This window comes from Sinocyclocheilus grahami, unplaced genomic scaffold (genome assembly GCF_001515645.1).
Source record: "Sinocyclocheilus grahami isolate Dianchi unplaced genomic scaffold, SAMN03320097.WGS_v1.1 scaffold787.1, whole genome shotgun sequence".
NCBI lineage: Eukaryota > Metazoa > Chordata > Actinopteri > Cypriniformes > Cyprinidae > Sinocyclocheilus > Sinocyclocheilus grahami.
Window position 1 is genome coordinate 923,903 of NW_015505966.1, and position 12,917 is coordinate 936,819.

General features: G+C 40.8%; 1 protein-coding gene and 1 long non-coding RNA gene across 2 annotated transcripts; one reads left to right on the forward strand and one right to left on the reverse strand.

Annotated features, from left to right (window-relative positions):
- Window positions 1–7,531: 7,531 nt before the first annotated feature.
- Window positions 7,532–10,038, forward strand: LOC107561672 (dr1-associated corepressor). The gene is made up of 7 exons (XM_016246144.1): window positions 7,532–7,659; window positions 7,776–7,848; window positions 8,325–8,418; window positions 9,315–9,428; window positions 9,527–9,629; window positions 9,709–9,766; window positions 9,848–10,038. The coding sequence occupies exons 1-6, from the start codon at window positions 7,618–7,620 to the stop codon at window positions 9,748–9,750; spliced, it is 468 nt and encodes a 155-aa protein (XP_016101630.1). The 5' UTR covers window positions 7,532–7,617; the 3' UTR covers window positions 9,751–9,766; window positions 9,848–10,038.
- A 1,439-nt stretch (window positions 10,039–11,477) lies between these two features.
- On the reverse strand, window positions 11,478–12,065 carry LOC107561673 (uncharacterized). Its single transcript, XR_001605883.1, has 3 exons — window positions 11,905–12,065; window positions 11,658–11,759; window positions 11,478–11,529 (listed from the first exon to the last, which is right to left on the reverse strand). It is a non-coding gene; the product is annotated as an uncharacterized lncRNA (long non-coding RNA).
- Between the last annotated feature and the right edge of the window lie 852 nt (window positions 12,066–12,917).

Genomic DNA, 12,917 nt, shown 5'->3' on the forward strand with positions numbered 1-12,917 from the left:
TAAGACAGGCAGGGTAAACAGTGGCAACCAGGAATATGGCGGACAAGACATAAGAATAATCCTAGGGCTAGCGTGGGTCGACGATAGGCAGACAGAGTCACAGGGGCAAGGCTAAAGGGAGAAGTCCAGGAAAACAGGCGAAGATCAAAACCGAAGGAGACAGACAAGGCAAGGCAAAACTAAGCTAAGGCTAAGGCTAGGGCTAAGATAGAAACTGAAGGAAACAGGCTAAGGCTAAGGCTAAGGCTAAGGCTAAGGCTAAGGCTAAGGCTAAGGCTAAGGCTAAGGCTAAGGCTAAGGCTAAGGCTAAGGCTAAGGCTAAGGCTAAGGCTAAGGCTAAGGCTAAGGCTAAGGCTAAGGCTAAACTTAGGGCTCTGTAGAGTAGCTATCGCTAGGAGAGTGATAATCGCTAGACAATACTCGGCAGAGGGAAGGGATCAGAGTGTTAAATAGTGAGGGAGTGATATGAAACAGCTGGGTGTAATCAGTGTACAGCTGTGTGCAATCCGTGCTGAGTGCAATCAGTGCAATGCATGATGTGAAATGTAGTCCGGGGTGATGTGCAACAGTGTGTAGTGCGAGAGTCAATGAAATTGGAAGTTCATGGACCGGATTCGTGACAAGTATAACGTGCTGCAAATATTTTGAACCGCTGTGGTTATTTTGCCATCTGCTGGTTATGTTGTCTTGCGTGGATTGACTTGTTTGAGTGTGGTTTATATTGTGATATATGTATTTTTTCACTGCACTACATAAAACATTAAACAAACTGGTATCTGGCATCTGATAAAAATGAACTCAAAACCCTAAACATTTTTTGCATGTCTACAAACAGGGTTATTATCTAAAACGAAAATAATAATAATAAATAACCAATAATAATAATCATTACTTTAAATAAAATTAACGTTAATTGAAATAAAATGTAAAAAAAAAAAAAGAAATTCAGACACGCTGATCGGATAACATTCCGATCAGAAGCGCGTTTACACTTGTCTTTTCGATGTGTATGTGGACAACATCCAGATTCAGGTCACATGTTAATGCAAGTGTAAACGCAGATAACATGCTGACAGACAAGATAGAGCAGGTTACTTTCGATAATAGGAAACAAAGTCTCAGCATTAATAAATACCGTTTTGAAGCTCTTTATTGGGGTGACAGTTCATGTGTGCTCCTGCTTTGCCTCAGTTCAAGAGAAGCAAGAACGCATTATTTATGATTAGCATGAAATAAACATGAATGAACATCCGAGGGTGTGTTGAAAGATACACTACAACTTACTGAATGATTAGTGTCTGTCTCATGTAATCACTCAATGAGTGTTTCAATCGCGGAAAGACGGCAGCTTGAAAATACTGTCACATAACCTCAAAAAATATGTTCAGTGTCCATAAATTAGCGAGAAAAAATGTACACTAGAGAGAAGATTTTGGCAAAAATTACATTTATTATATTTTTACTCATATAATTACTCTTTTTTTAATAGAATTAATACAAATGTATAGATATAACGTTATTATAAAAATGGTCTAATATGAACTTGAATACAAATCAATTGTTGTCTTTAACCTTAAAAATAGGATTCCCTGTATAGTTTAGTTTAGAAAAATTGAGAAAAAATAAATAAATCAAATGTATACTTAATCACAAGCTTGTTAATTTTTCCCGAATAATTCTCACTCCAGGCTGAACTCAAAAGTTGGCAGCCCTGTTTGAAGCAAGTTGAGGTTTTAGGTTTCCTAAACAACATTTACAAAATTCACTGTATAAATTAATGTTAGATCTTTTGCTCCAACCGCTAGTTAATCAGATGATAGAAATAAGAGAAATACGTTCCAATAGACTAACGTTTGAAGTTATGGTAGGAACTCTAGCTCCGCCACTGAAAATGTATACTTAATCACAAGCTTGTTAATTTTTCCCGAATAATTCTCACTCCAATATAGAAATAAATAAATAAATAAGAGAAATACGTTCCAATAGACTAACGTTTGAAGTTATGGTAGGAACTCTAGCTCCGCCACTGCTGCTCAGCCTTCTCTTCCTGCACAGACAGAATGTGCAGTGCAAAAAAGGGAATATCCAGTTAACCTCGCGAAAGTGTTCTGGGATGATCAGCCCGCTGCAAGGCTACAGTGGGTATAAATAATCGCGTTTTGTTGCTTTGCAGCCTGAAATTACCTCCTTGTATCAGTATTTTGTTGAACCACCTTTTGTTTTAATTACAGCCTTTCACTCCAGGCTGAACTCAAAAGTTGGCAGCCCTGTTTGAAGCAAGTTGAGGTTTTAGGTTTCCTAAACAACATTTACAAAATTCACTGTATAAATTAATGTTAGATCTTTTGCTCCAACCGCTAGTTAATCAGATGATAGAAATAAGAGAAATACGTTCCAATAGACTAACGTTTGAAGTTATGGTAGGAACTCTAGCTCCGCCACTGCTGCTCAGCCTTCTCTTCCTGCACAGACAGAATGTGCAGTGCAAAAAAGGGAATATCCAGTTAACCTCGCGAAAGTGTTCTGGGATGATCAGCCCGCTGCAAGGCTACAGTGGGTATAAATAATCGCGTTTTGTTGCTTTGCAGCCTGAAATTACCTCCTTGTATCAGTATTTTGTTGAACCACCTTTTGTTTTAATTACAGCCTTTAGTCTGTTGGGATATGTCTCTGTCTCTAACTTTGCACATCTAGACTTTGCAATATGTGACCCTAGACCACAAAACCAGTCATAAGTAGCATGGATATATTTGTAGCAATAGCCAAAAATACATTGTATGGGTCAAAAATTATCAATTTTTCTTTTATGCCAAAAATTATTAGGATATTAAGTAAAGATAATGTTCCATGAAGATATTTAGTACATTTCCTACAGTAAATATATCAAAAGGGTATTATCATTAGTAATATGCATTGCTAAGGACTTCATTTGGACAACTTTAAATGCGATTTTCTCAATATTTAGATTTTTTTGCACCCTCAGATTCCAGATTTTCAAATAGTTGTATCTCAGCCAAATATTGTCCTATCCTAAACCTTCTTTGCAGAACTGATCAAGTTCAGTTAAATTTGATGGTGAGCGTTTGTGGATTGCAGTCTTCAAGTCATTCCACAGATTTTCAGTGGGGTTTAAGTCTGGGCTCTGACTAGGCAATGCAAGGACATTCACCTTTTTCTCCTTCAACCACTGTGTGCTTTGGTTAAAAACCAAATTGAACCATTGAAAACTTTATGGCAGAGGGCAGCAGATTTTCCTCAAGAATTTGACAGTATTTTGTCCCATCCATTTTTCCTTCTGTCTTGAGAAGTGCTCCAGTCCCTGCTGCAGAGAAACACCTCATAACAGGATCTTACCACCTGCATGCTTTACTGTAGAAATGCTGTTATTTGGATGGTGAGCTGAACTGGATTTCCGCCAGACATATATTCCACTAACGATTTTAGCCCGATTTTTCACTCGCCGACAGGTTTTGCGAAATCGCCGACAAATGTCTGAAATCAGAGGCAAATCGGTGCTCGTTCACGCGAGTGACAATCACGCAATGTGAATTTTCAAAGACGTGATCTGAGAGCATCGCCGACGATTCACAATCACGCTGTGTGCAATGATTTCTGACTGAAAACTACATCGCCGATGACCTACAGCCAATGAGAGAGCACGATACAGGGCAGCGGGAAGTTTGGGGAGGAGTTATATGAAACGTAGTTTGCGGACCCAACAGTGTCAATAGTACCAGTGTTGCCAAATCCGCGATTGCCGCCGACTGTTTTTCATATCAGCAGGTTGAAGTGACCCCAATAACGGGATATTTAGGCCCAGGAATGTGAATTGTACCAGGAGAACCCCGCCAAACAAAATGTGTATTTTACCCCCCGAACGTGATTTTTACTGGGGGACCCCCTCGAAAGCAATTGGGCTATTTTCAGGCTAGTTTTGAGTAGTAATTGGGCGGGTTTTGTAGCAAAAACCTGGCAACCCTGCACCAGACAGAGTTATCGGTGATTCTCCCTATTGTAAAGTCATGCAGTGTGTAACCTCCTGTCGTCGTTCCATCGTGCAGTGTGAACACAGCAACAACTGAATGCTACCCCAGATAGTCGTTCAGTGTGAAACCTACAGTGATGCGACGTCTTTGAAAATCGTGCAGTGTGAACTCAGCATTAGTCTGCCTCAGAATCTTCAAGGTGCGTTTTGGCAAAGCTCAGCCGTGACTGCATGTGGCCTTTCTTGAGGAGTGGCTTATTCTTGCAACCCTCCCATACAAGCCACATTTGTGGAGAATTTGTGATATTGTTTTCACACGCACACAATGACCACACTTTGTCATAAATTCCTGCAACTGCTTCAGAGTTGCTATCGGATCTTGGTCGCCTCTCTGACCAGTTTCCTCCTGGCTGTTTCATCCAGTTTGGAGTGACATCCTGATCCAGGGAGGGTCTGTGTTGTACCAAATACCTTCCACTTCTTAATAATAGACTTCACTGTGTTTCTAGGCATTGATAAAGCCTTTGAAATGGTTTTGTACCCATCCCGGAGATCTTTTGACAGAGCCTTGCCAGTTAGTTGATTGTTTGCTTCAGTTTAACTAGGATGGACTGAAATGCTCCAAAAAAAGCTCTTTTCATGCTGAGGTAATCAAAATAACCACAGCTGATCACAGTTGAAAGTCAAACAGCTTTGTGTGCCCTAGCGAAGGTGATTAGCTACACCTGATTGAGTTTACAATCTTTTTTAGGAGGGGGGGGGGTCCTTTTTCCAACTCAGTGATTCCATTTTTTTTTTCCTGACATGTTGGTGTTATATCTTTCACTTGGATGTTATAAGTTTCACTGAGTAAATACAGCTGGATAAAACAAAAAAAGTGTTTGTCTTCATTTCAGGCTGCAACGCAACAAAATGTGGTTATTTTAAAGGGGGGTGATTCTTTTCTATACCCACTGTAGATGTCCTGAATAGACATGCCTTAACCCAGGCCCATGAAGAAGACAGACTCCCGATGAATTAGGCATGTACTCCCATTGGGCAGCCGAGTTCTCGGGAAGCATAAGCTAGGTGAACAGCTTCTCGAATTCAGTGTGACAGCCTCTGCTTCAGTAGTGGGCTGCTATTCTTAGCGCCCATGAAGCAGATAAAAAAACTGCTCCAAAGTTCGAAATAGTTTACTGTACATAAGCATGCAGCGGCACGCACAGGGCCTGCCTCTGTGACACTGAATCAGAGCCTAGATTCGGGGAGGAGCACTTTCAAGTCGATTCAAAGGGTGGGCTAGACAGCGCACTGAGCACTAACGATAAGTCCCATATATACTGGCAACAGACGAGAGCGGGGTGGATTGAGCCGTCTCGTGCCCTGAAGAAAGCTCGTTATTACGGGGTATTTACCCACTGAGTGACCCTCAAACATGTCATGAGAGGCAGCGACAGCTGCTACATAGACTTTTAGCATTGAGAGAGAGCTGCCCGCATCCAGGTGTTCCTGCAGGAAGCTCAAAACAGCGGGGATATCACAACTCGCCAGGTCCTCGTGTCTGCTGACACACCAGTTCACAAACACTTTCCACTTCAAAGTGTATAGGCACCTCGTCAAAGGGGCTCTAGCCTCCATTATTGTGTGCAGCACTCGCTGTGAAACGGTCAGCAGGTTCACTCTGCACTGACTTGCCATAAATGCAGGTTCCACAGCTCCGGCTTGGGGAGCCAGATGGTGCGGCACTATTTTGACTAGAGGGAATGCATATTTCTGCCCCTTTGGTCAGTGGCCCGACAGCACATCCCCTTCTAAGGGGGTGGTCGTTATTGAGAAGAATAATGGGCAGTGGGCATTCTCCTCTGAAGCAAAAAGGTCGATTTCTGCTTCGCCAAAGAGGCTCCAGCTCATCTTCACTGTTTGAGGATGTAGTCTCCACTCTTCCATGTATAATGCCCTCCCTGGACGGCATGTCCATGCCACAATTCAAACTTCTCGGTACATGCACTGTTCGAATCGAGAGGAGCATTTGATCTGCCCAAAAGAGCAGGCGCCGTGCCAAGCTTTGCAGGGCACGCAAGCACACTCCTCCCTGGCGATTGATGTATGCCACCACTGCTGTATTGTCCATTCGGATCATAACTTTAAGGTCACTCACGAACGGTAGAAATTCCTGCAGTGCTAAGCGAACAGTTTAAATTTCCAGGCAGTTTATATGCTGGCATTTCTTGTCGCTGCAATGTCCTGAACTCTGCACATGGCTAACCATTGCTTTGAGGCAAGGGGCTGCCGCTGTTGTGTGAATAAGTAAGCGATTGGGACTTCTGTGTTCTGTACACGGTCGGCCACTGCTCAAAGGCAAGGGGCTACTGATATCCTGCGAATTAGCGAGCGATTGGAACTCCTCCGTGCTCTGCACACAGCTAGCCGCTGCTTTGAGGAACTGGGCCCACACGGCTTGCTGCCAAAGTCCTTAAGGCCTTGCTTACTGGAGGGTAGCACTGCCTGTGTGTGGGGGCCGCCCAGGCAGAAAGCCAGTGAATATTCATTCTGAAGGAGACATTGGAGGTTTAGGTGAACAAGGGGGATGCGGGAATTGACACGTCGTAAGCCCATCACCTACATTTCTGTACCGAGCTGCCGTGCCTTCCGTCTCCAGGGCTTAGCAGCAAAGGTAAAGAAGTGAACGGACAGCTTATCCGTACAATATGAAGATGTTATACTCACCGGAACTCTGCAGGGGGTGGGAATCCGGGCACCTTCCACTAAAGAGTGTACCTTCGACATTGAGTGATAAGAGGCTTCTTGAATACAGCATCTCTAAGTGAAGGAGAAAGATGCTGAGGTAAACTGTAGGGTGACCATACGTGCCATTTTCCCAGGACGTGTCCTGGCCAGGATTTCTATATTGCCTAAAATCTCTAGGTTTTGGCTTTGTTTGCGTGTGCAGACCGATCGGTGTATGACATCAAAATACCTCGAGAGCATTTTGAAAGCATAAGGAACCGTCTGTATGGTATTTTGATGTCATACACCGATCGGTCTGCACAGGCAAACAAAGCCAAAGCCTAGTTATTTTAGGCAATATAGAAATCCTGGCCAGGACGCATCCTGGGTAAATGGCACATATGGTCACCCTAGTAAACTGGCACCAGACATCAACTATATAGCGGCTGAGGCCAAAATCAGGTTAGTGCTCGAAAACTATTGGCTATTGCCGAGCAACAGAGTGATTCAATCAGGCTTCAGCATCATGGAGGAAAAGGGTTTCCCCCCCCATACATAATGTTGAGAGATCAACTCGATAAGGGAACCACTGATATAGTGGCGCTTGATACTTTACTGTTGATATGCATGCATTTTAAGTGAGACTTAAGTATCCATTCTACATTTTGGGCCACATAGCAGGTTCATCTGATCGGTAATTCAGTAATAAAATAAACACGTGGATGAAAAATGGTAGAGGAATGTTTACAAATCTCACGCCGCACGTGACAGAGGCGTAACCTTTGTGGAGCTCGACCCCCCCCCCCCCCCCCCCCCCCCCCCCCCCCAATACTTCCTGTGAAAAGTAAACAAATGGCGCTCCGCACTCTAAACTGTAAAATGATTCAAAATGTAAGCCGAATACGCTTATTTAAGAGTTCAAAATGCCCGGACAGAAGAGAAAATATAATGTTCGCTTTCCACCCGTGAGTATTTCTTAATTTTCATAGTTATATGAGCATTGTGTGAAGCATCCGACTCTGCTGCTCAAATGAGCGACACTGAACCTCTCAACTCATCCTCCTGTTCGCCTCATGGCCAGGGACGCATCAAGAAAATAATGCAGAAGGATACAGAGGTTGGACGAATCGCTACAGCTGTACCAGTCATCATATGTATCCTTTCAAAACTCTCAGTGTTGAATGCTGGTGGCGAGTCATATGTAGTCAAGAGTCATTTACGAGTTGATTCATATGAAGCGTGTAAACAAGTCTCTCAGGGTTTCATTAAAAACGTTTAGCCTGTTTTAACACCACCAAGATCATCACGATATATATATGTTAGCATTATAACATTATATTTATTATACTTAAATAGGAGAAGTAGATTCCAAAAGAGTCGTTTCTTCGATTCTGACTCTTCGATTCTTTTGTTCTAACGACTCCTTAGTTCATATCTATAGAGCGTTGTGATTGGCTCAAATCAGTGAAATTGCATTCTAAGAACCAATCACATCGCTTAGTTTAACCTTAGTTCAACCTTTTCAGTTCTATCTATCTATCTATCTATCTATCTATCTATCTATCTTATTGGTCATTATTCATTATCTAGTCCTTCATACTGCTGTTATGTTCCTTAACTGCAGATTTAGCTAAAGCTTTAGAAATGTTCCTCAGATCCCTTCTCACCACGACCTGTAAAATAACCCAATCCAGGAACAGCAGAGTGATGTCCATCAATCACATGTGAGCTTCAAAACAGACATCCTCTTGTCTTAAAGTGGTCATATGATGCGATTTCAATTTTTCCTTTCTCTTTGGAGTGTTACAAGCTCTTGGTGCATAAAGAAGATCTGTAAAGTTGCAAAGACTAAAGTCTCAAATCCAAAGAGATATTCTTTATAAAAGTTAAGAGTCAGCCACGCCTACCTAAAACGGCTCGTTCTAACACGCCCCCACATGTCTACATCACTATGTGGGAAGATTCGCATAACGCCACCCAAATGTTCACGCAAAGAAAGAAGGCGTAACTTTTATTCTCGCTGTAGTATTGCTGCCGCCATGTCGTGAAGGCGTTGTGTGCTTCGTTGTGAAAGCAAAACTACTTTGTTTGGTCTTCCAAAAGAGGACGATATCGTTTCGTCATGCCTGGAGCTGATCCGTGCTGATCGCTGAGGAAATACATCAACTTCACGCTGTGGATCGCCGGATCGGCTTTCACCGTGGACGAAGCGGAGTCCAGCCCGGGGTCGTCACATGTGGTTGCTCAAGGCATCACAGTATGGTGAGGGACGTAAAATTTCCGTCACATGCTTGAGGTATTCGGCCAATCACAACGCACTGGATAGCTGTCCAATCACAGCACACCTCGCTTTTTCAGACGATGAGCTTTGTAAAAATCGACGCGTTTCAGAAAGGCGGGGCATAGAGGAGAAACAATAATGTACAGTATGTGGAAAATAATGTGTTTTTTTGAACCTTAAACCGCATAAACACATTTCATTACACCAAATACACAAAATAGTGTTCTTTTTAGCAACATCATATGACCCCTTTAAATAATTATTCCTATGCATTGTCCACCGTTTTGTGAGTTTGTGTCATGTCCATCTGTTTCTGTGTTCTTTTTATGATCTTTGTAGGAAACAGTGCATTAATTCAGAGAAGTTGTTTGACTTCCTGAATGATTTGGCAGATCAGGCCTCCACTGCATCAACATCAGAGTGCAAAACTAAGGGCAAATGGCAGTCACACAGGTACAATATAATTGATCAAAGAGCACAGGTGCCCGGCAAATAGTGTTTTATTGTTTTTCCATACAAGGAACGATTTGAATGAAATGATCTTCCTTTAGGAAACGGTGGCAAAGTGTGTCTATCAAAGCCAGGTCGCCGGAGAGGGAGGAGCCGCCTCAAAAAGCCACCAATGATCTGGTCATCAACAGCGAGTCATCCAGTGTAAGTTATTGAAGATTTTACTGACACAGAGTTAGTTGTATTTTTAATCTTGACAATGTTCTTGATGTTTGTTTTTCAGGAGTCTGAGCTGTTCATCTGCTTGGAAACTCATTCACCTTGACCGGGCATTTGAAAAGGTGAGATCTGTGCTTGACGTATCAACTACATCAATCCAGTATTCTACGAATGTAAATTGTTTTCTTTTATTCTTATTTAAGTTTGACAAGATCGAACAATCTCTTGCTGAAAACTGCAGTATTATTTATGAAGACCCAACATCTTTCGGGAGGGGTGTGTTATTGTTATTCTTAGCATCTGATATAAATATTTCATTTTTAATTTGTGAAATTGCTCTGTTGTGGTATTATATTGACCATGAACTTAATTATATAATTTTTGTTTTCAAGTTTTCCAGGGAGTTTTAAATTCCGATAAGGAAGAAAATCATTTGTTTATTATATAATAGAGATTTTGTGATTTTGAGCAGCTCCACTAATTTGCTTTCAGTTGGATGCGTAATTAAAACTGTAGTTTGAACGGTGTAATGTTTATAATCTAGCATGATTTTCTAAGCTGTGACTTATGCGATTATATATTTATAGTTAAATGTAAATAGTTATATTTTTTCTTTTCTTTCATCTTTAAATGCAGGTCACTAGTTTTGTTACTATTATCCACAGTAGGTTACAGGGTTCTTTAAGCGGCATATTGTATGACAAGGTCAATTGTATTTTATAGTAAATATTCTATAAGGTATATTTTAAGATGTCAGTATTACACAATATTGTATAAATATGCATTTTCTACTCCTAACCTAACTACTGTGATATGACGAGATGTAGTAAAAATCTTCCAAATAACCAAGCATCTATTATAGGGTAATGCAAAATAATGGCTGAATAAAATATCTGAGGATGATGTTTCAAAGGTATTTTTATTTTAAGTAATTGATGCTCTTTGTCTGGTGACAAAGTGTGATGCAGAAATAATGCAAGAAAATAAATAAAACCCAAACCTTTTTCGGGATTGTAATTTGGGACAATACAAACAAAACTGAGTGACTTAAAATTGGTCTGTGGTTCTCTTTTCAAGCATTTCAAACATAGCAGCCAAACCCTATAAAGGCTGAAATACAGTACTTGCAGTAATACAAAGCAGTGATCTAAAAATGACCAGTTGTGCATTCCACATGATTTTCTTTTTAATAGTCTGTTTGAGACAAAAGAAACAGGCTTTCTGCAGCTTGTATTTGCTTTGGTGAATGTAAATGGCTATGAGTAAAAATCTCGTATGTTCATAATACTATTAGATGTGATGACAAAAATGTACATGAATGACTATTTCCATCAGAAAGAAACATTAAGTGGTCCGAAATATCTCTTTATTGTTCTTTCTCCAAACCATTTTCAAGAAGATCCAATGTTTCATAAAGCCTCTTAACTTATCAAAAACCAGCCAGTGCATAATTCCCCATGATTGTGTAGCCTAGTGAACCAAACCATTTTGAAGGCTCAGGAAACCTTTGCAGGTGTTTTGAGTTGATTAGCATGTCACGCCATGTCATTCTAATTTGTTGAGAATTTGTTGAGATAGTGAATTGGTGGGTTTTTGTTAAATGTGAGCCAAAAGCATCACAATTAAAAGAACCAAAGACTTGAATTTATTTAATACACAAGTTTCACAATTTGAGTTGAATGACTGAAATAATTTAATCTTTCCATGACATTCTAATTTATTGAGATGCACCTGTGTGTGTGTGTATATATATATATATATATATAAACTGATCCCAAATTTTTAAATGGTAGTGTATGTGACATTCTTGCAAAACTTCCAGTTTTCTCTTACCACAAGGCCATGAGTTGAACCTCCATTTCATGACTATCTTCTGCTCAGGAACCTGTCAAGCCCACACAGTTTCAGAAATCAAATCAGAATTCAATCATCACTGAATGTATTTTTAGCTGAGCTGTTTATTTAAAGGACAGTTTCTCCTGTCATCATCGTGTTTTGAAACCGAAATCTCACCAGCTCCTGGAACTCTCCGTTCACGTTTCCGTCCAACAGGCGAAACTTTCCACCCTTTTCAGCCTCGACCACAGCACTGCTGCGTGTAAAAGCCTGCACCATCTGTAACACACAATTTGTCATCCCTGTCAAACAAATGTAATCACTAATGAGAAATGATCTGCTCATTAAATAATAAGAGCCCAGGGAGTCTCACTATAGTTAATAGCTAATGGGCTGTCAGTTGTGGTGGCGGCAGAAGACTCACATCCTGATTGAGAAAGACCCTGTAAAGGTCTTCTGGTGAGGTGAGGAAGGTGTCTTTTATTGAGAACTTGCAGGTGGGGATTTTTACCCCTGTGTTGGGAGGAGGAGGAGCAGCGCTACATGAGCCAATCTGAAAAGACACAAACAAATAATAAGTTTAAACTGAAGCTGCCCTGCAGGACTTTGGCCTCTCTGTTGCCATCTGTGGTTGAAAATAAAACTACACGTTACTTGCAGAGTAGCTGTATGTCAGTTGCTGTTAAGGGTGTGTGATAATGACAACAAATGATATCTCAATATTTTCTGGAATTTTGTCGATAACGATAACTAGACAATATTATGTTATTGTGCTGGTATTTTGGCAGGTTTAGGACTGCCGTGGACAGCTGACTCCCAAAGCTTTTGATATTCTTCATATTCTGAGGTGGTTCGTTTGCAGCAGTAACTGAAATGATCTTTTCCAATAAGTTTACATTGATTTTATTTGTATTTGTATGGGCATTTTAATCTTTTATAAGGCCAGTTTTTTCTAACCTAATTAATGTATGCAAATTCTTACATTTAATCAGTCAATTCAAATAGTTAGACACTATAGGGCTGTTACCAACCAAATTAAATCAACAAAATATAATTTAAATATAACCCTAAAATCGCCAGTAGGTGGCGGTAAATCACTGCATGAGTGAGTCGTTGAATCCTTCATGCAACCGATTCGATCAAACGGTTGATTGATTCAGTAACGAAACACCGGCGTGTGCTGCTCAGAGACGCAAAACAGTTCTGCTGTGGCTTTGTTTGGAGCTATTTTCATTGTCGAAATACAGCAAAAACTTGTTTATTGAGCAGGGGCCCGTTTCAATAATCAGAATCAGAATCAGAAGAGCTTTATTACCAAGTATGTTTACACACACAAGGAATTTGACTTGACGACAGGAGCTTCCAGTGTAGAAGAAAGTACAAACATCGTTCTCTCGAAAAAACAGAGTTCGGACAAACACTTCCTGTTTACTTTAC

What these genes read in the sequence shown, in the direction of transcription:
- LOC107561672 (XM_016246144.1), top strand. Translation starts at nt 7,618, where the DNA reads ATGCCCGGACAGAAGAGAAAATATAATGTTCGCTTTCCACCC. An exon ending in GTGATGTCCATCAATCACAT is followed by an intron (nt 8,419 to 9,314) that starts GTGAGCTTCAAA and finishes TGATCTTTGTAG; the next exon opens with GAAACAGTGCATTAATTCAG. An exon ending in TCAACAGCGAGTCATCCAGT is followed by an intron (nt 9,630 to 9,708) that starts GTAAGTTATTGA and finishes TTTGTTTTTCAG; the next exon opens with GAGTCTGAGCTGTTCATCTG.